The 27,048-nt window shown below is 42.8% G+C and overlaps 1 protein-coding gene across 1 annotated transcript; it reads right to left on the reverse strand.

Moving 5' to 3' along the window:
- Positions 1–597: 597 nt before the first annotated feature.
- Positions 598–26,995, reverse strand: TARP (TCR gamma alternate reading frame protein). The gene is made up of 6 exons (XM_083824947.1): positions 26,828–26,995; positions 26,424–26,730; positions 12,566–12,609; positions 4,000–4,293; positions 2,430–2,501; positions 598–1,720 (listed from the first exon to the last, which is right to left on the reverse strand). Exons 1-6 carry the CDS (start codon positions 26,895–26,897, stop codon positions 1,587–1,589), a joined length of 921 nt encoding a protein of 306 aa, XP_083681073.1. The 5' UTR covers positions 26,898–26,995; the 3' UTR covers positions 598–1,586.
- Positions 26,996–27,048: the final 53 nt, after the last annotated feature.

Genomic DNA, 27,048 nt, shown 5'->3' on the forward strand with positions numbered 1-27,048 from the left:
TGTTTGCCTAGCCTGATGGACTAGCAGCGATAGTAGAGTGGGAGGCCGGGACAGTGATATTAACAATGTTACTGAAATCTACAGTAACTGCATTCGCCAAAATACTTTTATAGCTATTGTTTCGCACTTGAAGTCAAGCCTTAACAAATAATAACATACGATATCAGCTAGTTCTCAAGGAGAGTTTGGCTAAAGTTTAGACTTCCAAGCTTTCTTCAAATTGACACTAATGTAAAGCTGAAGGCCTTAAGTAGCTGCATTGGCTTCAATCTGTTCTTTGTAAAATAGATTCCTCTGTGATGGTAAGAACTGAGTTTGTCTTAGGATTTCCTCTTCTTGCAGTGGCATGAGCTGTAGAAAATGGACCTGTTGTAACAGCATGGTGTTTCCTCCCAGCTTAGCTGTTCAATAGCAAATATTTAATGGGTCAGCTTTTATTATTCTGTGTAAAACAGTTTTCCCATTTAATAAGCTGAAAGAACAAAAAATAGACGGTTTTAAGGATCCTTCATTCGCTGAGGAATTCATATGAGGATGGAGAACCAAGTTTTCGAAACAGCTTGTTATAGGCTTTAAAACAAACGTAGGTCTCAAGAATACATCTGAAGAAAAGCTTTTATTGCTCTTGACATTACAGATTCGGTACAGGCATTCATCTCCAAACTTGTGGAAATGGTTAGCCCCAAAATGAACAAGCACTTTACCCCAGTGCTTCTACCTCTAATTTTTCCACAGGATTTTGAAAGGGACTAATTTGCACAACTTGGAGATGAAGATTTTGAAGTCCAACATCTGAGAATTTTTCCTATACTGTGAAAACAGTTTCTCCACTGAAGCATCAGATTTAAGGTTTTGCTCAATTTGAAAAGGTTTCTCTAAAGAAAATGATTGTTGCAATCATTTTGCATCTTTAAAAATATGGTGTGCAGGTTTTCAGTTTGTGTGACAGTACTGTCCTGTGGCCTGGTGAATCTCTTAAATTTCTGTAGATGTGCACCTTCGAATTGCTTTTTTGCTCATCTAACTGTTACAAAATACTATGCTTGCTTTTTAAAATCATGTTTAATTGATTCTCTTAAAGCACATATCATTACAGAATATTCCAGCCCTGATTTGGTGGATACATACAAGTTGCAATAAGTCATTGAAAGCAAAAATGAACAGATATCTATGAGTTTACAGCACTGAAATGCTCCTAAGTAAGCCTTAATAGCAATCATAAAATGCACCTCTGCTTTATATGTTTATATGCTCTAAACTTATGCGTCCGAAACCACTTTTAGTATGAGAACCTTCTTCATCTTGCAATACAGAATTTCTATTAAAACACAAGCTATGTAGCCTTACTCCGATTGCCCACCTCCTCCTCAGTTCATTACTCAGAAAAAGTGAGAAAAAAACAGGCTGATAAGAAAACACTATCGGTAAAGCGCAGCAAGCCCTGCACACTAATGCCAGTAAGTTCTCTTGGGACTTTTTTTTTTTTTTTTTTTTGTATTTGGCACTGAGAGCAGGGGAGCCTATGTGAATAAGTAAATAGCAAAGCAAATTGAAGATGATTTTGTAAACCTTTCCAACACCAACATTTATGTTTTCTTTCCTGGGAGCTTAGCTGGAGTCCTCGTTCTGTATATGAAGAAGAGTACGATGACATAGTACATGGAGCTTTTCAGAAGAAGGACAAGGTATACTAGATGTGCCGCCCTGTGCATCAAGTAATCTGTAACATAAGACAGAAAAATCTTGTTGAACATCAGTATCGTACAACCTCCTAAGAGACAGGAAAAAACAGGGCCATGTGGTGTGTTTAGAAGGATTGTGGTGGGCAGCGTGTAAACAAATACAATGTCTGACTGTCCTCTGTGAGCACGTCTGCACTGCTCGTAACTTCTAGATGGAGAGGGTTTCTGAGCACTAGACCATCTGACAATGCTGCCATGTTACTGTTCCCTGCAGTGCAAGAACGTAACTCTAGCTCTTTTACCACTGGTAGCACAACTTTTGCTTAAATTCTTTTGCATCTGTTTTTTTGAACAATATTTCCTAAATCCCCATTCAAGCTAAAAGAAAATTACTTTGTCCCAAGTGCTGTGCAGTTGCTAGTCTGAAGGAGCATCAGTTGAAGCACTGAGCATTTAACTGCACCAGGTATTTAAAGCAGTGGCCCTTAATGCAGGCTAATGATCTAGTACCATAGCGCAAACAACATCTGTAGTGCAAACAACATCTGTAGTGGGCTAACAAAGCCCAAAGAATGAGAGCACCTTTTTATATCCCACAATGTGTTAATGCACAGAAGCCTTTCTAAATTGCAGACCCCAGAACTTTGGATATTTCCTGCAGACTATTTAGAAATACCATTTTCAGAAGCATACGTAGCAATATGCAACTCTCACATTGCTTTCCCCATTTTAATTAATTTTCATTACCTTTGTAAAAAACGGTGCTGTTTCCAGAATGTGTGCTGCAGTACTCTTCCTGAGAAGGAGTCTTTGAAGAATCTAATGGAAAGAGTTTAAATGTCCAAATTAGGTTTTTCTTTGATTTTAACAAACATTAACAGAGAAATGGGGAAAAGAAGAGCTAATATAACAGCAGTGAAGTGCGAAGTTATTATTAAAAAAAGTAGGATATTTAAGATCTGTCTGAAGAGCAGGTGTTCACCAGGAGGATTCATTTTCAGAGAGAACTGAAGGCAGGAAATGCTGTAGTAGTGAATAAGTGAATAACTAGTGAATAGTAGTGAATAGTAGTGAATAAGTGTTTGTTGCCTTAACTAGGAGCTTTGCCTGTGCCCTTTAGTGAATGTGTCCATAAGGCTGTTGGCAACATCGTTTTTATTTCCAAACTTCTATTTATTTCCAAGTCAGTTTGACCACCTGATTGTCACAGAAGTAGCTGTAGTCTCTTCCCAGAACTTAGTATTAACAGAAGCACAGAATAATTCAGATCAGAAGAGACCTCAATTATTTTGTTATTTGTTGCTCAACACTGAAAAAAGTCTTGAGGAGAGTATGATCTGATGTTTCCTCTTCGGAATTTGCTATTTTGGCCATGGATTGTTCTGTAAAATAAAATTTATTGTGCTTGAAGCAGCAATTTTGTGTTTGTTCTTGGTTATGGTGTTTATATTCATTGAGACATACGCTTAAGTATGTCAAAATAAATGTAGTACATATTTTTGTCAGAATGCATTTGGAAGATTGAAATGTAACATTTATGGCTGTGTTCTCATGGAGTGGAGCTGTACTCATTTATAGTGAATTGAATAGAGGTAGGTACTTAGAAAAGGGTAGGTACTTAGAAAAGATTCACCTAACTAGAATAAGCATTTGTCTTAAAGTTATTATCTTGATTTAAACATAGGTTTAAACAATTTATTATAGGTTGTTTCTTTTCTTTAAAATTTTGTAGTCTTTTTCACAATCAGTCTTTTAACAATTATATGCAGTCTTTTTTTTCTTACATTATTCTTAAGTTATTACCTTACTATCACCAGACCATGAATAAGTAATATATTTAAACATTGTTTTAAAAACTTATCAACCTTACTTTTAACTCCTTAATTTACTATAGCTGTGATTAATTGCAGAGGGATTTATGCATGCAAGCCCTGGATAGCAGATAGCTGCAGTTTGAAGCTGCTGTTCTGAAGAAATTCTGTGTACTGTCAAGTAACTGACCTGGCTCAGTGTAGACCTTTTTGAGCAATTCTAATTAACACCTGGTGGCATTAAAGAACTACTCTTTTCCTGTTACAAAGGGACCTTCACTTGAGGAGCATAGTACAGACTGGGTTTCTTTTCCTGGGAGGGCTTTGATAGTTTTTACTTGTGGGTTTTAAGTGTTGTGCCTAGGAACACAGAAGATTTCAGCAATAGTAACATACATCGTTATTTCTCTAATTGTATTCAAACAATAAAAAAAAAAAGAAAGAAAGAAAAAGACATAATAATATGTAGAATGAAAATAAATAAATAATAAAAAAGCAGTATATACCTTGAATGGGGAGTTTAAAATTCTCTTGACTTTCATGATCATATTTGCAAAAATAGTTCTTGTTTGTCATATTCACTGGTAAAGTTAACCAGGTGCTGACTGAGTACTTATCATTTGTAGATTTCCAGACGTCTCCTTTTACTACATTTTTTGTTACCTCCTTATCTGCTCCATCGACCCACTGCACCCGAATAACTTCTGGGTAGAAATTCTCAATAAGACAAACGTACAGTAGTTGATCTTTATGCTTCGTCTGCAGGATTTCAGAGTTCTCTGGTTTAGAATTTCCTTTGTCTGGATTTGTATTTGGAGGGAAAGAAATAAAACAGAGGAATATCAATAGTGTGTGACAATAAATTCTGTCAATAGTGTGTGGCAATAAATTTTTTCTTTTATTTAGAAGTTCTATGTGTTTCATTTATGTAAAGATCTTGATAAAAAACAGGAAAATGGAATCACAAAATGGTTTGGATCTGGGGGGGCTGTCGTTGTTCCTCTAATACTAGGTTTGTGTAACTGTTTGAATTAACACAACTGAAAACGAAAAAAAAATTGCACAAAATTAAACTAAACAAAAGCAGAAGAACATGCAATATCCAGATAAGATTTATATGCAAATAGTGTATCTATCCGTACCAGGCTTCTAGTAGGTGATGTGCTTTGTAAAACTTGCTTAGTATGAACATAGTTGAATATATCTTAAATGAAAAGTGAGCCATTTCCACAAACTGACTGTAGCTAATCTCCATTTCACCTGCCTCTCTGGAATAAAACTTATGTTGTTAGAAGTCCAAATCAGCCCAATTTTGTCCATACAAAGAAGACTTTTTGATATTATCAAAGCGGATAGCAAATCTAAGACTGTTTTTGTTACACGTGCAAACTTCTGCCATACATGTATAGGCAGAGCTCATGGGCAATCATTTTTGTCTATGCTTAACTGCAAGTGAAAACTAGATGCAGTTTTCAAACTTCACTTTTATTGTATTGAATGTACAGCTATTTTTTTTTAAAGGCAGTGAAGAGATTTACTGTTCATCTTCTTAAACCACTCTCCCACTAGATTCTTGAGTAAATCTTTGTACTGGCTTTCAACAGTGGGATACCCAGTTTATAGAGTGATCTGTCTGAGTGGTGCAGTTTTCACACCCTGTGAGAAAACACGTTAATATAAACTTATACTTCTGTCAAAATGCTTCTACTTTTCTTTAAATGATCTAGCTATTCTAGAACAATCTTAGAGTATTTCATATTTAGCATTTAAAAACAAAGATGATGAATGCATAAGACTGTCTGCCTTCAAAATGATAACACATTATGGATTTCCCTCATTTTGGAGAGCTGTCATTGAAATGAAAATGTTGTCTGTTGTACCCAGACATAAACTTGCTAACAATTTTATGGCACTCTAATGTTGATATAGGAGTTAATTTTATCTCTGTTCATCAGACCTTCCAGGGATACAAGATTAAATTCTTTTTCAAAATGATTTATTTCTTCCAGAGTTGTATATATTCAGAAGAGCATGATGTAGCTCTTGTTTCAGTGACATTGTGCTCTGCAAAGCCTCATGACTGTTTTAGATGTTTCTTTTAGATTTTCAAAGCTTAGAAAAGTACCCTGCATAATTTTGGGGTCTTAATTGGCTAGTTTGATATTGTTCTCTTGGATTATCGTATCTAAATAGAGAGACACAGAGAGATGCTCCCATCTGCTATTTCATTGTGACCATTTTAGAGACTTGTATTAATATAGAATAGTTTCCACCTCTAGAATAGCCACTGTCTTTCCATTTACCATTAAAAGACCTAGGCACCTGGCTTAAATGAAACACCAACATTATATCACAGTACTGAGGAAACATGCTGCTTGAATAACTAACTGTAAAAGTGTGCATGTGAGAGTCTCCTATGCACACACAAGTAAATGGATGACAAAGGAGGACTGAACAATATATGTTTTGCCGGTATTCATGAATATATGTATATTTCTGTGTGAATATATATACATACATAAACTGTAAGTATGTTTAGGGGAAAAAAAGGATGAAAACACAGAACTCTCTGTAGATTTTGATGCATTCTTAGGCTGATCTGTAAAGTTATTGATGATTTACGTTGACTTTTCTGGGCATATGATCTGATACTTTCTGAAGAATTTTAAAGTAGTGAACTTCCATTCAACTCTTTTTTTTTTTTTTTAGTTATGCTTTACAAAATTTTTGGTGTTTACTTTGTTGAACACTTCTCTAAGGCAGATTTGAGTAGGTGTAGGTCTTACTTTTAAAATAATATATAACCATGTATCTATAACCTGCAGATATTTCCTAAGCTAAAATCTGGCTTTTCTTGTGCTAGACCAGCGAGTTTAATCTGAGATTTTAATTCTACTTGCTTGGATGATACCACAAAATGCAGTAATCATGTCGGATACTGAGAGCTCCTTGGGTCCACTTCAAATCAGGGGGAGCTGAGAGCACTCAGCACACAGACAGCATTCTGGTCCTGCTGCCAGCGGCTGCAGACATTATCACTGATAACAACATCACCTACTGTGAGCCTCCCCAGGTACTTTAAAGAAAGAGCCATCAAGCTTCACTCCCCAGCTTTGCCATTACAAAATGTATGAAAACAGTCTTTCAAAGTACTTACTGGAAACGATGAGTTTAGTGCCCGTGCCAAAGACCAGATTACCCACACTGCTATATTTCCTTACACAAACCGTTTGCGACATTTTAGCCATACAAATATTAGATTATAAGAACCAACATTTGAATAATAAGAGTCTACATATTTGGCTACAAAACTAGAAAATGTGAGTTTAATTTCAGCTAATACTGCTACTCTCAAATAGCCTTTATTGTTATGTACATTAAATTCCATTTCAAGCTAATCTTTGCTATCACTTGTTTAAAAAATATCAGAACAAATAAAAGTTGTTGATTTCTGGGGTGTGGATTGATCTACCATATACCCTCTGGATATTTTTCTAAAAAAATTAATTCTCCTTCTGGGATTGTGAGTGCTTTTGACCACAATTTAAAAATTCTTCATTTAAATGACTGTATGATATGAAACTGAATGCATGATCTTAACCGCTCACCTTAAGACCCTTGTTTGTCTCTTTCAATCTCTCGAAAGTTCTCCTTTTTAATGAATTTTATGTCTATTTCTCTGTGCACTAACATAAAGGTCTCTAAAAGGGCCTGGAGGTTGATCGAGCACATTTTCATCACCTTTTTGCAAAATCAGTCCTTGCTTTGATGATACTGATTTTTACAGGTTGTTTCTCTAGCTCAATTTGTTCGCACACAAAAGGAGAAACTCATCACACAATATTACTCAGCAATCCATGTCTAATTTCTATGTAATATAGATATGGTTTTGAGTTATCAAATATAAAGATGAAATACTGTACATGCAGAAGATTCATGGAGGTAACTGGAAGGGGTGTTTAGATCGTCCTTTTGTATCACTGGCATTGTTGTAATTAAGAATGATTATGTTTCCCTAAAATAATTTAGAGGAAGAAATGAATCTTATGACAGAAAATGGTGTGCAAGAAGAAAGCTTAGACCACTGTTTAATTGAATTAATGAAAGACACTGCGGAAAATCTGAGTCAGGCAGTCCTCAACAGCCACCACTCTTCTCAAGCCTAGTTGGAGAGACGCTTACTTGTTTTGGACCTAACCCTCTGCATGCTGAGATCACTGCAGTCTGTTTAAGTGTATGTGGGATTGGGACTGTTCATCCTCAGCTCCTGGCACACTTGCCTACAGAGTACTGATGATACCGCAGCTTATCAATGCCAAAAAGACAACATCACACATGCATCTATGCGTGCTGCTGAGAAGCATCAACTTCTCAGCGTTACTCCCATGCAAGTCCTGTCCCCAGGACCTTCTGGCTTATCCCCAGGGAAAACCATGTGCATCTTACAGGAAATCCTGCTTAAGCTGAAATCAAAGGCAACATTTCTGAAGGGCCAGGAGTTCACCCCACAAGTTAATCTTTTGTTTATTTATTTATTGTCTGCCTGCAATTAACCTGTGCTGAGGTGCATCAGAGAGAGCTCAGTTCTCCTCAGCTGGAATAAACCGGCTTTTTAAGAACAAATTAATGGGGAAAGACTGTCCCTTCAAACAAACTGAGATATGCAGAACTTCAGACATAATTTAAGGTATCTGTTTGCATCCACAATGTTTTTCCATATATCTCTTCTGTTCCCCCTGCTCTGAGGCCAAGGGGTGATCTCCAGCTGTGTTTCTGAGTTACCCCAGCCACTCCGCTCTAGGCAGGGAGCCTTGCACAAGGGAACACAAGGGATGTAGCACAGTGTATCCAAAAGAAGTTAGAATGTCAGAAATTCATGGTTTATGTGAAGTCCTACTGTTTACCCTGACCTAAAGAAACGTAATTTGCTATTGCAAATTCCACATCACTTTTTTTGTCATTGCTATTATACTTTTAAAATAGCATATCACATAATCTCTCCTCTAGATAGTCTTAAAAGAAAGGGATAGTGAATTTGTCTTCATCTGCATGAAATCCTTGACTTAGTTGCTAAAGTCTTTAGCAAAGGTACCTAGTAACGGTAACTTTTGCTCTGCAGTTTTCTTTTGAATGGCAACATTTTCACTTATTTATTTAACACTCCGTCCTTTCACCATAACACTGGTTTGGACTTTAAAGTCTAAGGGGTTCTGGTTCAGTATTTAATGTCTTTCTCCATAAAAAAAAAGAAATTAATAAAAAAGTATAATAATGCATGCATTAGTCTTCATCTTGTTGACTTAAAAGGGCAGAAAATCAGTTTAGTCCAACTTAGATGATGTATAAATAAGTGTAAGTATAAACTACCTCTAAGCAAGAAATATTTTATAATATATGGTTGCAAAATATAATTGTAGCTTTTTGAACTACTGAACTTCAATGCATTTAATGAAATCAAGGTAGATACCTCAGTAATATTTAGGAGTTAACATAAAATATTTCTACTGTAATTTCTGCTGTGAATTTATTTACTAGAAATATTAATAGATTGTTCTCCGTGTTACTTCAGAAAAAGTCTGCAATATGCTTGTGAGGTGCCAGAGAGACACAGCTGCAGATGTAGCAGAAGAGATGGCACAGGGAGAACATCCCCATGCTGAGTAGGGTAGCTACTCCACTTGTGTGCTGGAAGGAAAAATTGATTTGGATTTTGGGTCACTCTGCTGTTCAGTCTTGGCTTCCCTTGCCTAAATTCTCTGAAAAGATGCTTATACAAGAATCCTTCATTCAGAGTTGATGTTGGATTAATATTCACATTCTGATAGAAGCTTTTAGAAACTAATCTATTCCACCAAATGCAAACATCAAACCCATCTCTCAGATCCCAGCCCTTCTTTTACTTGCATTATTGTAAATCTACAGCAACTCTGTTTTGATCACAGCTAATTATAAGAGACCAAAAAGAACAAAATCAAGTTAATTACATGTTGTTGAGATTTTGGTTCTTGATACATATGGCTCTTTCAACATAGTTCTGGAAAAAAACTCTGCTCAAGCTCAAACTGTGATGATTCAGTTGCATGAAGGTCACTCATCCTAAGTCTTTTTCTCCATTTCTTTTCATTATTGAGCTAATGTTAGGTACTCATCACTGAAAAGACAATCTGTGATGAAATGCCTGGTCATAAGCACAAGGTAAATCCATCCCTTTTACTCTGATTAACAATCAGTTAAGAGCCTTGGCCGTTGTAGAAGAAAGAGAATTCTGAAGGATTAGATAGATGCTTGAAAATAATTTATTTTAAACTATAAATACTAAATAAATGATCATTACCTGCTTAACGAGGTAAGGACTCTCACTTAAAACAACACATTTGTTCTGACATGGACATTTCTATTAAATTATAGTTTTGATTCAATTAGTCTTTCTGATAGGAATCATCAAAAACAGTCTATGCTTGGTACGCTAATATAAGTTGACGCATTTTATCAGGCTTACAATATTTGGTAGTGATAGTTCCTCTGCCTTGTGTTTCTGTAGTAGTCTACCCCAGGGTTACAGCATTTAAAACACCACTTAATGGGAAAAAGAAGATTTTTATCCTCAACATACTATTCAAATACATGTCTCTGCAGGAGAGACAAAAAATAGATCACTTCTTCATGTATGTTTTAGTAAACAAAAAGTTTATTTCTACTGCCAAAGTGCTGTGTACATGACAGAAGTAATTAGGCACATATTATTTCACTTGTACTAGTCTAACTAAAAAAGGACTTCAGCAATGGCCATTGCAAATTGCTCTTTGAATTTGTATTGAGAAGAGCTTTATTATTATTTTTTTTTAATGTATAGTTCACAGCTGCTTGATTCCATGCTTAATCCTTCAGTAGCTGAAAGAAAGAATGAGGGCTCTGGAAACTACTCCAGGCCATTTTCCACCAAATTTCTAAGGAGGAGTATGATCATAAATGACATGAACTAGCTCCTCAGTATATTTGTGATCCTAAACTACTGCATTACAAATCAACAGGGTTCAAGGTCAGAATGACAAGCTTAGGCAAAACCCAGCAGGGATGGCACTGACCAAGGCTCTAAGCAAGCTGAGTTTCCTCTGGGACGCTGTAACACTGAATTTGTGTGACCACACCAAGCTCCTACATTTTATTTTGAGGAAAGTGACTTACCTGACACGATGAGCTTTGTACCGGAGCCAAACACTTCATAGTAATAACCAGACACAGTGGATAAAGTCTTTGCAATAACAGTACAGATCTATTATTCTTTATATCATAGAATCAAAGAATGTCTGAGGTTGGAAAGGACCTCTGGAGGTCATCTGGCCTGACTACCTTGTCAGGCCAGATAGGATATCTCTGCAAAGATGCCTCGTGCAGGTTTTCCAGGACCACGTCCAGGCAGCTTTTGGAGATCTCCAAGAGGGAGACTCCACAAACTCTCTGGGCAACCTGTGCCAGTTCATCCTCACAGCAGAAAAGTGTTTTCTGATGTTTAGAGGGAACCTCCCGTGTTTCAGTTAGTACCTATTGCCTCTTGTCCTGGCACTGGACACCACTGAAGAGAGCCTGGCTCTGTCTACTTTGCACCTTCCCTTCAGGTATTTCTAGACAATGATTGAATCATCCTGAGCTTCCTCTTCTCTGTGCTGAACGGTCCCAGCTCTCTCAGCCGCTGCGTGTATGAGAGATGCTCCAATGCCTTAATCATCTTTATGGCCCTATCTTGGACCCTGTCTAGTATGCCCATTTCTCTCTAGTACTGGGGAGCCCAGAGCTGGACTCAGCGCTCCAGGTGGGGCCTCCCCAGTGCCGAGCAGTGGAGAAGGATCACCTCCCTCAGCCTGCTGGCAGCACTTTGCCTCATGCAGCTCAGGGTACTGACAGCCATCTTGGCAGCAAGGGCACATTGAAATACATGGATAAATATTATTTTTTAAAGACAAACAGATTTGCCGTTTAATCAACTTTTAGGTCGTAAAAAAGCAGCAGCAACCTAAACTTTACAAAAAAAAAAAAAAAATGTGTGGAGATTTTGAGGACAGGTATGTTGTTAAATGGGCAGGATTCATCTCAACTAAAATTAGTTTTCTGAAAGTTTAGGTGGACAGTACTAAGCACCTTGGCTCCATGTCTGCTCTATGGAGAGAGGCAGCACCAGCAAAAGATGTATTTGATCAGATATTAGCTAAGTAAAATGCTCCTTTAAAGCTCCATAAAATCAGTCCTAGAAGTAGCGAACATTATGATGAGATCTTTGCATCACAAAATTCCTGACTGAAGTTTTTGTTGTACATATATTAAACAAAACCCTGACTGGATTGAAATCAACATCAAAACTCCCACTAAGTAGACACCCCATTATCAGATGGTCAAAATTAGGCAAACTGCTTTCATCCCAGGTCCCAAGTATCGAAGCAGCTGAAGTTTACTTGATGCAGTATAATTTTGATTAAGTATGCCAATATTTTGGGAGGGAAATACAGTGTCTCCACAGGTGGGCATTCTTAATAATAATAATAACTGATAGTAAGATTGTTTCTGCAAAAAGTAGTAAGAGAGAGTAGCCTTTCAACTAGGCGTATCTTCAGACAGTTCTGGGCATACCTCAGATAACTCCTGTCATTTGGTGTAGTCAGACATAATCCCAAAAGAAAGCTTCTTGCTCTTCAAATAATTTGCATAACCCCAAATTGACATTTTCTTTCAGAATGAGTTAGAAATATCACAGAAGTTGAGTATGCATCATTAAAGACAAAAATATCTTTTAGTTCTCTGAATGCTATATTTGCTATATTTTCATCTTTAAGAAGAAAATAATAAGAGAGTTAGTTATAAATCTACACTTCAATAATTGCTTCATTTTCCCAATTTCATATATAAATACAAAATGCTGTTGTGTTCTGCATCTGGAAATGCTGTTTACGGGGGAAATTTTGCGAAACATTCAGTAGGGTTAAAACTAGCAGGAGCTAAGGAACCAGAGCACAGCATGCAAACAATATCTAACTATTGAAATGCGTTTCAGAAGAAGTAGGTTTTATGTTTCACACTTACCTGAAACAATAAGCTTAGTTCCACTTCCAAATATTTTAACACCAGCATCCCACAGTCTGATAATGCTTAGCAATATCTCCTGCACTTCACTTTTCTTTCACAAGCTACAGAAGATATCTTTCAAATTTAGAGGTTGGTGATATCTCGCCCAGTATAATATCTTAATCTTTAACATGTACTGGAGTGGAATATTTAGAAATGCTATTATTTTTTTTGTGATGAGTGAAAAGTCTGGGTTTTAAAATACACCATTTTCTGAGAAGAAAACTGTGCCATGCTTATAACTACTTATAGCTATGCTCAAGTCCTTTTAGTGCTGGGATCTCTGTAATAAAGATCTGCTGCCTCTAGTCTGCTACATTTTCTCTAAAGTAATTTCTGTCTGCTGTTTTAAGAACAAATGTGGTTACATTATCATTCCCAAAGGAAATTAAAAATAATTATTAATTATTTGTTGATTTAGATAGATAGGTAAATATTTTTTTTCCTGGAAATGTCCTATCCTGAAAATTACTTACTGTGTGAATGTACCTTGGATTAAGTTTCATCATATTCTCACTTTGAAGCCCATATTTTACATGCAAAACCCATATTCTAAACAAAACTTACTGACACTTAAGATGTGTTTAAGTCTGTGCTTCTTGTAAGTAGTTATACTGTTCTCTGTTGGCAAAAACACCTGACTCTACACAGGCACAATTTAATTGCAATCTGCAGCAAATTGTGCAAGTTTCCTCTGCCTTTTACAGTTTGACTTATTTATACTAAACTTGGTAATCTCATGTATTATCTGAGCAACATACTGTAGGCACTGCTATATGCTTTATACTGATAGTGGCATTCATACAATAGGTTGCACAGCTTTAACACAATTAACAGGAGTACGAATACAAAAGGAAGCTAGTTACTTTCAGTAGATCCAGGAACTAGAAATTTGTTTAATTCCAGGCAACTTTCCTTCACAATGAATTTAGGCTTAGCCACCTCTATCAATAAGCAAGTTTTTGCATTTCTGTCTTGCTGTACTGAGGGTTGTTCTTAAACTTTCACACAGTTTATTTTTCTGTCCCAGAACAGCATGAGGAATGAATCCAACCCAATATTTCAAATTTTAGCCCCTCTCCTCATTATTCCATTCTGCCATCCTTAATAAGTATTCAGTAACTGATGTGGAGGTGATTTCTCTGTCCCCTAGGTTGATATATTTATTGCCCATCAACCCACCCAACCAGAGCCCCATGCACAGATCACATAAAAAAATGTGATCTGTCAGGCAGAAATTAATTTCCCTACACCCTTACATTCTTAATTAATAACCTGAGAACCCAAATGACTGTGAAAATCAGATCAATGTTAATTGTACTTACTGGAGATAATTAGCTTAGTTCCTGTGCCGAAGTATTTAATCCATGTGGTCCACACTATGTTTTGACTTTGCAATAAGCTAAAGTACTCTCCTGATGTGCAATCGCTAAATAAAAACAACTTTTTTTCCTTTTTTTTCCCAATCTGCACCTGGGAGACTGGTTGAAGGATGACCAGGCATTGGCTGGTGGGAGGATGTCAGGAATTTCAGACTTGTGCCCAGTTTTCAGCTGATGTCTAATTCCCTTCAGAGCAAATCTCGTTCAAAAAGTGTTCCAGATAGGCTAGCCAACTCTTCCATTTAATGCCTAAGAATTAGGTGAAGTTTTCCTCTTCAATTTTAGATTAAGTAAGCCCACAGTGCTGTTTATATTAAAAAAAAAAAACACGTATCTTCAGGTCATGATCCTGCTCATTCCCACAGGTATACCCCACCTCACATCTAGCATTAAGTACGATCAAGTAGTACTAGGATGCAGTTCAGTTTTATCTGTCTTAATAAAACTCAGCAGAAGGAAACAAGGGAAAGCCAGCTCTATAAGCCACTGTGCAGTCCACTGTGAAGGTGTCCATGTGCTGCACCTTGCATTTTCTCTTCCCAGTATGCGGTTGTTATCTGTCCATCTCCTGGAGTCACTCCAGACTGAAATACCAGTTCACTGATACCTTTTCATTTACTAACAGGAGGGAGAAGGGGGCTTTCCCATTGCACACTGTGTTCTTACAAAACAGCCCAAGATAACATCTGAGAAAGCCCTGGTACTGTCTATAAAACCACCTACATGTTTCGTTTGTCATTTACAAGAAACTGAGTTTAAGTACGTCTGGTATCTTTTGTGCCATACTGACTACAAAACAACGTTAAGAAATTACTGTTTGTGCCTACAGAGAGGAACTAGACTGAGGGTGAAGGTCACTCGGTTTAATCAGCTGTAACATAAAACAAGTGTCTAGGCTAAATTCTTCTGGGCAGGAACATTGAACAGGCTGCCCGGGGAAGTGTTGGAGTTGCTGTCCCTAGAGGTATTTAAGAGATATATAGATGTGGCACTTAGGGACATGTTTTAATGGTGGACTTGGTGGTGTTAGGTGGATGGTTGGATCTGATGATCTTATGGGTCTTTTTGAACCTAAATAATTCTGTTATTCTATGATTGTTATTGCAACCACAAAGCAATGGCAGGAGTGACACACGCAGAGAAAGGTGCTGCTGGTGCATCCCCTGGGTGGATTCTGTCCACAACACTGAGTATCTGTGAAGTCTCACTGGAAGAAACACAGACAGCAAAAGACTGTGCATTGCAGATAGTTTGTCAAGCTCCCTTGTATGATTCAGGCTTGTAAATAACAGTAGGACAAAACTGAACCATAGTCGTTTTGGAGAACTACTACCTACTTGAAATTGTCGTGTCAATTTTTCATCCCATCACACTAATATTTAATGAGCTGTACTTCAAGACACTAAATGAGGAGAGTCTCAGCATACTGCAGTAAAGAAAAATACTAAAAAAAGGCTTGATGCTAAAGAAAAACCTCTGTAGTTAAACTTCTCAGGCACGAGGGTCAACATCAATGATGAAGCAGTTTCTGTGAGGGATGCATTGCTTAAGGGACATAAATGTGGACAGCCGTTTTCAAATAAAAAGCTCTTCTCTCTGGCACTAGCTTTGGCAACACTGCCTACAGCTTTATGGAGTGACTCAGATGCATCTCTACTATGCTGAATGGCAGTGAAGACATAGACAGTGAAAGCAAGAAGGATGGGAAAGACACAGAAACATCTCAGAAAGGGAGAACAATAATGCCCATCTCCAGATCTCTTGAGGAATAAATCAAATATATATATATATTTTTTTTCCACAGCTGCTAGCTTTTAAACCAAAAAAGACTAATTTTTCTCTTTTTTTTTTCAAACCTTGGGTTTGAAAAGCTCCACGACAATGTGCTGAGTTACTTCCTGGAACAGCAGCATGGAAAATTGCCCCTTTCCAGTAAAGAAATCCTTACAACCAGTTCCCTGCCACACTTGAGCAAAGGAAGGGGAAGAGGAAGTGCCGAGGTTGAGTTAGGCATTTGCTTTTCACTTTTCCCTTTGCACTTGCCACTTGGAAGTCAGCTGGGATCTTTCAAATCGTTTGTGGTTGAGCCACCGAGAGAATATTGGTCGAGGTAATTGCTGGGTTTCTGCCGTAGTGAGGGTCCCAGTAGGCACAGTAGTAGGTAGCTGCATCATCCGGACCTATATTTTTTATTATAAGAATACAAATTTTCTGGTTAGAAAGTTTTTGAACCATGTATCTGTTTCTTTGGAAGCTGTTTTCTACTATTGTTGTCCCTGATGAAATGTAGAGCATTCTCACTGGTTCTCTCTTCTCCTTCTGTTGATACCAGTGTATGACGGTGTTATCAAAATTTTCAGAGACATCTTTAAAATGACATTGCAAACGTGCAGTTCCTTTATACATGGTGATGGATACAGGGGTCTGTATGGGAATTTCCTGTGAAAATCCATCTAGGGGGAAAAAAAAAGAAAGAAAAAAAGAGGAGAAATGATGTTATTAACTGGTAATCAGGGGTTTGTGAAGATACTCATTAGTGTGGCCACGTTTGCCTATGAGGGAACACAAAATTTATAAAGAAGTACTTACAAGACCAAGCGGTTGTGGCTACCAGTGCTGCCAGCAGCAGCATGTTTGCTTGTCCCACTCAGCTGTCTCAGAGTTCTCTCTTCTCTCTTCTCTGAGTTGAGACTCGCAGAAGGAAACTGTCCCCGGGGCAGTCTGAGCTGTGCCACGTGGGAGGAGGAGGTGCCTCCCTCCGGTGGCAGCTGGAGAGTCCCTGCATCAAACCACAGGGACGTGTCCCCCAGGCTCCTTTTGGCAGCACTGGTGGTCAGGGAGCAAGTGTAGAGGGAAGTTTACAAAGGGCACATCTTTGGCTGTGGTAGATAAGAGAGTGTAAATCTCTGATTTAAGTTGGTTTGTGTGGGATTTTGTGGTACCCAAACAATGTAAACCATATTCCCAGGCACTTGTAGTCACTTACATGCAGATGAGGACAGACTATAGAGGGGAACAGGAAGATTTTTTCCTTAAAATTACTTGGGAGTGGCAGGCGTGATATGCCCATCACCAAAGTCTTTTCTTTGGAACATTGTTCCTCTTTTCCTGCCTTTGCTTTCCTAGCAGAGAACGGCAGCTGGACTAGAATATCAATATCAAACGTTTGCTTGCCTCAAGGAACACCAGATCTCTGCCATGCCTGGGCAAACCACACTGACAGAACAGGGGAGTTTCCAGTATCGACGAGCTAATTCTTATGGCAGTGAAGAGTTACCTTGCCCTTAAAAATGATACGTGTGTGCCTGAAGACCACAGTACTAATGATGGCTCAAACTTCAAAACGGACAGCTGTGCAGTGTTAGCTGCTCATTCTGGGAAGCAGAAAAGGGTTTGGCCTTTCTGCAGCTGATACCAGATAGTGTGAGAAGACTTGGGGAGTGAGGCAGTTACAAACCTGTGGTTCAGACGTTGGGGGAGTTTTGTGTCTTGACGGTCCCTGAGTTTCTACCATTGTGAGGGTCCCAGTAGGCGCAGTAGTACATGCCAGCATCGTCTGGAATGACATCCTTTATCATAAGAACACACCGATTCTGGTCAGAAACCCTTTCAGCTCTGTACCTGTCTTTTTGCAAGCCACTTTCCACTGAAGTTTTCCCTTCTGTAAAGAACAGTAGCCTCTGTGGAGCTTCATTCTCCTTCCGTTTATACCAGTGTATGACAGTACTATCAAAACTTGTTGGTAAGTTTTTGATTTCACAATACATCCGTGCAGTTTTCTTGAACTTGGTGATGGATATCGGGCTCTGTATGGGAATTTCCTGTGCAAATCCATCTAGAAGAAAAAAAAAAAAGGTTGAAAATCTTATTAGTTGGAATTCAGGGACTTAGGAATAAGTGCAGCAATGGGTACCCTCTGAGGAAGGGTTGCAAAGTAAGTAGGACTTACCAGACCAAATGGCTGTGGCCACAAGCGCTGCCAGCAGCAGCATGTTTGCTTGTCCCGCTCAGCTGAGACTCAGAGGAGAGTGAAAGAGGCCCCAGATGGAGACAGGGTTGAGTGGGAGGAGAAGACGTCTCCAGCGATGGCTCTGGGCACAACTGTGTGGGGCTACGTTTGCAGAGAACCCACTGCAGCCTGGGAAAGGACTTAGACCAGGGAATGCTCACATTGGTGAGGAGGTTGTCATCCCATCTCCTCTTCAGATAAACGTGAGAAAGACTGGGAAGTCCAAGGAGCGTGGCATGTGGAAACTTGAGTCAGAGCTGCTGAGAAGGGGTTGAGAGTGAGAGCAGCTCCAGCCGTACATCAGGGCGTGAAGCTCCCAGCCCAGAGGCCACCCTGGTGGGCGCTGAGTGTGTGCGGTCACCTGTAGTGGGCAGGAGGCATGTCCCCACCCGGTCAGGGACCTCCTCTTGCTGCCTCAGCCTGGCCACCCAGCTGCGGTGTGCCAAAATGCCCCTGTGCCTGTGCTGCCCCCACTGCAGCAGCTCGTGGGGATCAACCTGCAGCAAGCACAGCAGCATCCCCAGGAGTAGGCGCCTGGTCTGTGGTTTTGCGTGGGGAGGAAATGCGCAGCTGCAGGGTTTTGGTTTTGAAGCTTAGATGAGAAGCAAACACTTCTTGGAAAGAATGACTGGAAGAGAAAGGTGGAGAAACATGTGGCATGTTGCTAAGCGGATTGGAAACCGTGCCTCTCTTCACATAACCACAGAATCACAGAATGGGTAGGGTTGGAAGGGACCTCTGAAGATCATCTAGTCCAACCCCCCCAACAAAGCAGAATCACCTAGAGTACATTGTGCAGGATGGCATCCAGGCGGGTTTTGAATATCTCCAGAGAAGGAGACTCCACAACCTCTCTGGGCAACCTGTGCCAGTGCTCTGTCACCCTCACAGTAAAGAATTGCCCTCTCATATTGAGCTGAAACCTCCTGTGCTTCAGTTTGTGCCTGTTGTCTCTCATCCTGTCGCTGGGCACAACTGAAAAGAGACCGGCTCCATCTTCTTGACACCCTCCCCTCAGATATTTATAGATAGTTGTGGCGTAATTGCCTAAAGTGACTAGGAAAATTAAACTAATATTCACATTTTAAAGAAAATGTACAGCATTAAAGAAGCTTTCAGCGTGGAGCTTAGCTGCACTACCTAAGGATTCCCTAGGCTTCCATCCTTAGATGCTATCGCACCGGGGGAACCTGGTGTGCTGACTCTAAGGAACAGTACGGACTGTACTGCAGAGTGGAGAAGGCTCTGTGACAAGAGGGGGGACTCGATTGTTCTTGTGCACACTGAGACCAGTAAGCTACACATTTACTACCCTTAGCCAATGACTCAAATGCTGTACTCTAGTGAACTTTTGCCCACTATAATATCATTATAATACCAAAACACACCTCCATCCCAAAAGCTACCTGCCTCCAAGGTATGACCACCTCTCACTGAGCATGCGCTCTGAATTTCTCGGAACCTATACCTTTAAACGAAAGCAAGAAAACTTTTTACGAGTCATAACCAAGATATGCTTGACTAGAGTCATTCAAGCTCCACCTAAAAGGTAGAAAATAATATAAATTGGCTTAAGAGAGAGGGGATGTTAGGGAAGATACCATCATGAAGGATACCTTCTGACTTCTGGGATCAGTCGGAGGGCTGAGCCTCTCTTCCCCCCACACTGGGACACCGTGGGGTAAGATTTGTACACTTGGTTATACCAGGTGTCTCTGTGGAAACTTAGAAATCTCTAGAGTCTTTGTGCCTTATAGCACGTTAATAGCCATGCTGCGTACCTGTGTATTTAATACATGCTAGCTTGCTTTTCCAGACAGTGAATTTATTGCTGGCAATACAAAGAACCTGTGTACCTGTTGCTGCAATAAATTGCACTTAATTGCATTGTTCCTAACTGTGATAGTTCTCATTGAATGTTCCTAGAGTGAGGGTGTGCTATATTGTTGGTGAATCTGTGACCATGATAGTTCAGTACCCTGAACCCAACCAGACTCTTAATGGTTAATCAGCTACACCCCTTAAGGCAAAAATATTAATGAGGTCTCCCCTCAGTCTTCTCTTTTCCAGGCTAAACAGGCCCAGCTCTCTCAGTCTGTCCTTGTACGACAGGTGCTCCAGTCCTCTCATCATCTTCGTAGCCCTCCTCTGAACTCACTCCAGTAGCTCCATGTCCCTCTTGTACTGGGGAGCCCAGAACTGGACACAATACTCCAGGTGTGCCCTAACCAGGGCTGAGTAGAGGTGGAGGATCACCTCCCTTGACCTGCTGGCAACACTCTTCCAAATGCAGCCCAGGATACCGTTGGCCTTCTTGGCCACCAGGGCACATTGCTGAGTCGTGGTCAGCCTCCTGTCCGCCAGGACTCCCATGTCCTTCTCTGCAGAGCTGCTCTCCAGCACGTCAGCCCCCAGCCTGTAATGGTGCTTGAGGTTATTTCTCCTGAGGTGCAGGACCCTGCACTTCCCCTTGTTGAACTTCACAAGGTTCCTCTCGGCCCAACCCTCCAGCCTATCCATGTCCCTCTGAACGGCAGCACAGCCCTCTGGGGTATCAGCCACTCCTCCGAGCTTTGTGTTGTCAGCAAACTTGCTGAGGGCGCACTCCGCTCCATCATCCAGATCGTTAAGGAATAAGTTGAACTAAACAGTACCCAGTACTGACCCCTGGGGGACACTGCTAGCTACAGGCCTCCAGCTAGACTACAAAACTGAGCACAACCTCCTGAGCTCTGCCATGCAGCCAATTATCAATCCACCTCAATGCCTACTCATCTTCTCCACCCTTCCTGAGCTTACCTATGAGAACGTGATGTGAGACAGTGTCAGAAGTTCTGCTGAAGTCAAGGTAGACAACATCCACCGCTCTCCCCTCATCTACCAAATAGTCATCCCATCATAGAAGGCTATCAGATTGGTTAAGCATGATTTCTCTGTGGTGAATCCATGCTGACTCCTAATGATGATCTTCTTGCTGTCTGCCTCTGTTTCTTGGAGGCATAGCCCATGGCTGAGGACTTCACTTCTCTTCTGGAAACCTCAGGGGAGAAACTATGATGATAAAAGTGGAGTTCCTGGTCTGTTGTAGGACTTTGTAGGGACTGAAATGCCAAGGAAGACAGCGTGAAAATGGGAAGGAAAGTCTACCAAATCATGCAGTCTACTCTCCTTGTTACACCCGCATACCTTATTTCAAGAGAGAGCACCAAGGGGATGGAGATATATTGCTGTTCTTGCTCCATGGATTCCAATAAAGAATAGAAATCTTCAGCTACTCTTTGTTCACGAGGCACAGACAGGCTGTGTACACTGTCAGGTGAGTGCTTTTCCAAGTCTCCATCTAGAGAGCAAAGTTCCCTATTTATACCCTCAATTGATGGGGTCCTGTGTAGTTGTTTTTCTTATCCTGAGGCAGAAAATCATCAGAGCAGGGCTGAATGAGGAAGTATCTGCATTTGGGCAGAGTTCAGAGCTTGCGGTTCAGAGTGCCAAGTGCCTTTTTGTATGGTTTATCTTGGCCTATCTAACGCTGTGATGTGTTCAAAATACCAATACGCACAGTAGTAAGTGCCAGCATCCCTCTGGGTTACATAATCTATTGTGAGACTATAGTGAGGTTCAGAGGCATGTTTCCTCACTTGATACTTTTTTTCATCGGTTCCATCATCAAACGTAGGTTTTTTTCCTGACACATAGAGTATCCTCTTGGGCGGCTCTCCGGGAAGCTGCTTGTACCAGTGCACGGTGTCTTCTTTTGTCAGCCGGCACGCCATGCTGGCCGAGCCTCCCTCCGCTGAAGTCCGCATCGCCGGGTGTTGCACCGGCACCGCCTGCGCGTCTCCACCTGGAAGCGAATAGGGAGAAATTTGGTGAAAATTTAATAAGGGCTCAGAACGGCTGCAGTCCGGAGCAGGGTCAGTGTTCTCCACACACAGGAAGGGAACAGGGCTTACGGGACCAAGAAGAAGCTGCAAGCAGGATGGGCAGCAGCAGCATGCTGCCTGCTTGGGTGAACCGTGGAACTGAAGTAGGGGCAGGACCGTTATAAAGCCCTCCAGGAGGAGAAGGAGTCAAACAGCTCTGGGGAGGAAATGACTCATTTGGCACACCCAAGGGTAGTGCCCCAACTCCTAGCCATTGGTTTGAGAGGGGGTAAGGCAGGGAACAGGGTGTTGCTGCTGCTTAATTTTTTTGACAAACTAAATCACAGCAATAACAATGTAAAAGGGTCCATACCCAAGCTACTACCGACCTCAGCAGTGTCAATGCAGTCCTTCTATGGGACCTGAAAACACCCAAGATACCTGGAAAGCTGGTCATTTCCCCCGCATCAGGAGACAAACCAAGTGTGGGAGAGGCTGACTCCTGGCTTATGAGAAATCCTAGCAAGGTACGGGGATCTTCTTCTCATTTCATCTGTGTTTTGACTGAATAGTCTGTCTTGCAAAGGTCTGAGCCCTCATAGTGACTGCCAGTCCAAGAATGGCTTCTTGCTCCCACCAGCTGCAAAATCCTGTTCCTAATACAAAATGTGAGAAAAGTGCCTGATGGAAGCGCTGCTTTCACATCAGAAAGGCTTTTAATCATTTCCTGGTGAAGCACTTGGCATCTGTAGCTCTTAGATCATTAAACGCATGCTACTGGTTTCCTGCCTTCATGGCAAAGCAGTCTGAAGTGAAAACCTGTTGCTATTGGAAAAGAGGTTTGTGGCTATGTGAGTGGGGGCAAAATATGATGGGATCTTACTTGGTCCAAAAAGCCACAAAATCAAGTGTGGTGCTGCACTGGCCCTGCACTTACCCCTTAACGCTCCTGGACATATGGCCATCAGAGCTTCATGCCTTGAATATGTGAGGTGTGAGAGTGTACGGGGCTTACATGGGAAGGGTTTGGAAGCTGGGGGGCTGCAGGGGTGGCCTGTGTGAGAAGAGTCCAGGAGCTGCCCCATGTCAGGTAAGAGCCAGCTCCAGAAGGCTCCAAAAGGGACCCACTGCTGGCCCACCACTAGTTGCACCTCTGTGAGAGCAGATTTAATAACGGGAACTAAAAAAAAAAAAACAAACAAACAAAACTGCGGCAAAACATCAGCTGGGAGTGCTAGTAGTGAGCACCAGCCCTACAGCCCCCAAGGTCAGTGCAGCAGGAGTGCAGGAGGTGCTCCAGACACGCAGCAGCAGTTCCCCTGCGGCCTGTGGAGAGGCCCCTGGTGGAGCAGGCTGTCCCCCTGCAGCCCATGGGTCCCACATGGAGCAGATCTCCACGCTGCAGCCTGTGGAGAGGAGCCCACGCAGGAGCAGGGAGTCTGGGGGGAGCTGCTGCCCGTGGGGGACCCGTGCTGGAGCAGCTTGCTCCTGGGGGATGGACCCCGTGGTACGGAGCCATGTGGGAGCAGTTCTTGAAGAGCTGCTGCCTGTGGGCAGCCCCCGCAGGCTCAGTTTGGGAAGGACGGCATCCCGTGGGAGGGACCCCACGTGGAGCAGGGGCAGGGAGTGACCGTGAGGGATCGGCTGAGAGAGCAGCATTTGGGACAGACCACAGTCCCCGGTCTTACAAGACCAAATGGATGTGGCCAGAACAGCTGGCAGCAGTAACATGCTTACGCATTAAGTGGGGTCTTCACTTGGGTAACAAATCTAACTTTTTACGGAAATGAATACGGGGTGGGTGGGAGAGGAGGTGGTTCATTTCAGCGGTATTCAATAGCAGGTCTCTTGCTGATCCCTGCATCCCAGGCTCAGAAAATGTCGGAACTGCGGAGGTTGCCAAGGGACTCTTAAGGCCCTCAAGTCCAACCCCTATTCAAGCAGGGTCACCTAGAGCAGGTGGCCCAGGACTGTCCAGTGGGTCCTGATGGAGGCTCCACCTCCTCTCGGGACAACCTTTTCCAGTGTTGGACTGCTCTCATGGTAAGAAAGTTTTTCCTTGTGCTCAGATTTATTTTCATTTCATTTGAATTTCAGTTGGAGCCCATTGCCTCACAGGGCACCACGTATAGGAGCCTGACTCTTGGCCCTTTCCACCCCCCCCCCCCCCCTTCTTGGGATTTGTAGATATTGAGGGGCTCTCTGAACTGAAGAGTCCCAGCTTTTTCAGCCTTCCTCTTTGGAGAGATGCCCCCGTCCCTTCATCATCGTCATGGATCGTTACTGGACTGTCCCCAGGATGTCCATTTCTCTCTAGTACTGGGGAGCCCAGAGCTGGACTCAGCGCTCCAGGTGGGGCCTCCCCAGTGCCGAGCAGTGGAGAAGGATCACCTCCCTCAGCCTGCTGGCAGCACTTTGCCTCACGCAGCTCAGGGTACTGACAGCCATCTTGGCAGCAAGGGCACAATGTTTACTCTCATTCCTTCGCTAGACATCCAGCCAGGTCCTTTCCTGCATAGCTGCTTTCCAGCCGGCTGGCCATGTGTGGCCCAGGGCTCCCAGGTTAGATCTTCACTGCAAATATGCCCCTTCCGTGCTCCCTCCCTGCCCTTTCCTTGTTTTTTGCTAGCTCAGACCATGGTGGGAAAACATCCACCTTCAGCAAAGATTGTGTAAGCGGTGCTGCACCGCTGAGTTGTTTAAGCACCCGCTGAGGCTGCAGCGTGCTGCATGCCTGTTCTATTTGTCAACTCTTCAGACTTCCTTCCTTCAGTGGAAGGGACGCCCCAGGAGGGACGTTTTAGGAGCTGAGAGGTGGGTGCAGGAAGGTAACGTTGGTTCCCTGCGTTTGAGAGGAAGCTTGCCACTCAGGCTGCAGCCACCTTTCTGTACAGGCTGCCTATGATCTTCTTGCTGTGTGAGACTGCCAGTAGGCACAGTAGTAGGTACCTTCATCATCCTCACGTATGTCTTTGACCGATAGAGTGCAGGTATTTTTGCCTCTTTTAGAAGAATGGTACTTGTCCTTGTAGGAATCCTTGTCGTAATTAATCTGTGCTGTTGAGGTCACATACAGAAGCCGTTCAGGAGCCCTGGTGGGTATATGTCGGTACCAATGGATGTAAGCAGCCTGGAAGTTACCTATGGCCTCGACTTTGCAATCAATCACTGCAGTCGTAGATGTCCTTTTGGTGAGAGATGGCTGACGCTGTTGCAGGAGCACTTGTGCTTGCCCGTCGAACAGAAGGAGAGAAAATAATACAACGAGCACTGTCAGCCGCCTGCTCACAGCCGTATGGACGAGAGCCGCTTGCCGCTGCTCCACACGCTGCCCTCCTGAGAGGGGGAACGTGCACGACCAGGCTGCAGCCAGGGCCAGGACCGGCAGCAGCAGCATCCCGATGGCGCTCGCTCGTCGCTGGCTGTGGGAGAAAAATGCTGCCTCTGCAGCAGGGCCAGGGGGCTGTGCCTGACGAGAGGATGTGACTCGCCTGGGGGCCTTCAGGAGAGGGGCCCCAGGAAGCAGGCAGGTAATGCTGCAGGAAAGCAGCTCCGCCAAGCCCTGCTGAATGTCAGCGGTCGTTTATAAAGGGATTTTATAGTCTGGAGCAACCTACTGCTGCTTCCAGAGTAGTTGGAAGCTGCTAAGCAGTACCTGGGCTCAGAGGTTTTTCCTAAGGTCCGTGGCCAACACAAGGAAGGAGAAGCAAGACAGTGGAGCTGAATGCATTTGAAGGCTGTCCAGTGACTGCCCGTCGCACCATCTGAATGCCAAAGGCCAGGAAAATGCACGGCAGCCCCTTGGGAGCTCAGAAGCAGGCCTGCTGCCCTTGCAGGTTCTTCTTGTCGCAGGTGAGGTGTGATGCTGCGCCCCAGGGTAGCACCTGCAAATGCTGGGGGCTATACGAGGAAACTCAGATGTTTTAGACCCCAGAGTGGGTTAGCATAAAATAACGATGATCTGGGAGAGCAAAGTAGGGCATCTGTTCTATGCTGTTGATAGCCCTTCTGCAGAGACCAGGTCACTGCTACTTCCCTTGGAGAGAAAACGGAACCGATTCCCACATCTCTGTTGTCCAATTGTTATTTTATTTAGGGCAGCCAGGTCTTAATTCTTCCTGTTCTCTCTTCTCCCCGCCTCCCTCCAGCCATCCAAAAAGTGTTTTCCAGCTCGATAGGGGCACTCTGCTCTTGTACGGTTGTGACAGGAATCTGAGCTTTCCCTCTTCTGTGAGGTGCGACTCATACCTCAGTGCTAAATGTGCAGCCAGGTTTTTCTTCTTCCTGTTCTCTCTTTCTCCTGCCATACCTGGGGAAATCCCTTTTTGTTGCTGAACTGAAACGACTTCTCTGCTGGTACCAGCCACAGCGAGCATCTGCACTGCCTACGGCAGCCCCGAAGCGCCTTTGGTGCCCGGCTGCCTGAGAAGTGTGCTCGATGGGTTCAGGGCTGATGGGGAGGCAGGGCGGGCACGTTCCTTGAGGTTTTGGGGACTTTCAGGGTGTGGTCCAGGAAGGGAAGCACATCTTTGTGCAGGCTGCTTATGGCTCTCTGCTGCTGTGCATCCCACCTGGCGCAGTAGTAGGTAGCAGCGTCTTGCAGGGTGACTTTGCTCACCGTCAGGGTGCAGACAGATTTGTCCAGGTCCTTCTCGATGCTGAATTTCCCCCCATCGGCCTCGTTCCCAAGAAAGAGCCTGGATGCCATGTAGGCAACGCGCTCGGGAGCTGCCCCAGGCCTCTTGCGGTACCAGTGAATGAAAGCTTTGTCAAAGTCGGGGACGGAGACATGGCAGGTGATGAGCACCGTTTTGCTTTCCGGCTTGGTGATGGATACCGGGCTTTGCTGCAAGGCTCGTGCAGGGCCACCTGTGGGAAAGCAAGAGGGAAATTGGGAATGCAAAGCTGAAACAGCAGCAGAGCTTCCCCCGGGATGTGCGGGCGGCAGGGTGAGCAGGGCACATACAAGAGAAAGCAGCTGCCAGGACAAAAGCTCTCAGCAGCCACGTGGTCGCTGCCCTCCGTAGGGCTTCCATGCGGGAACAGGCTCGGGGCCAGAGTCGAGTGGTGGCCAAGCGGATCCGAGCAGCGGAAACCACTTGTCTTGTTGACGTCCAATGAGGCTGTGGCAGCTGCAGGCAGGCTAAAAAGTGAGTTGGGATCTTTCAAATCGTTTGTGGTGGAGCC

This window comes from Anser anser, assembly GCF_964211835.1.
Source record: "Anser anser genome assembly, chromosome: 2".
Lineage (NCBI taxonomy): Eukaryota > Metazoa > Chordata > Aves > Anseriformes > Anatidae > Anser > Anser anser.

Coding starts and splice junctions, on each gene's coding strand:
- TARP (XM_083824947.1), bottom strand. CDS start 26,897: ATGGAAGCCCTACGGAGGGCAGCGACCACGTGGCTGCTGAGAGCTTTT. Junction 12,610..26,423: donor TACTGCGCCAGGTGGGATGC/ACAGCAGCAGAG, acceptor ACTGTGGGATGC/TGGTGTTAAAATATTTGGAA. Junction 4,294..12,565: donor AACTAAGCTTATTGTTTCAG/GTAAGTGTGAAA, acceptor ATACAAATCCAG/ACAAAGGAAATTCTAAACCA.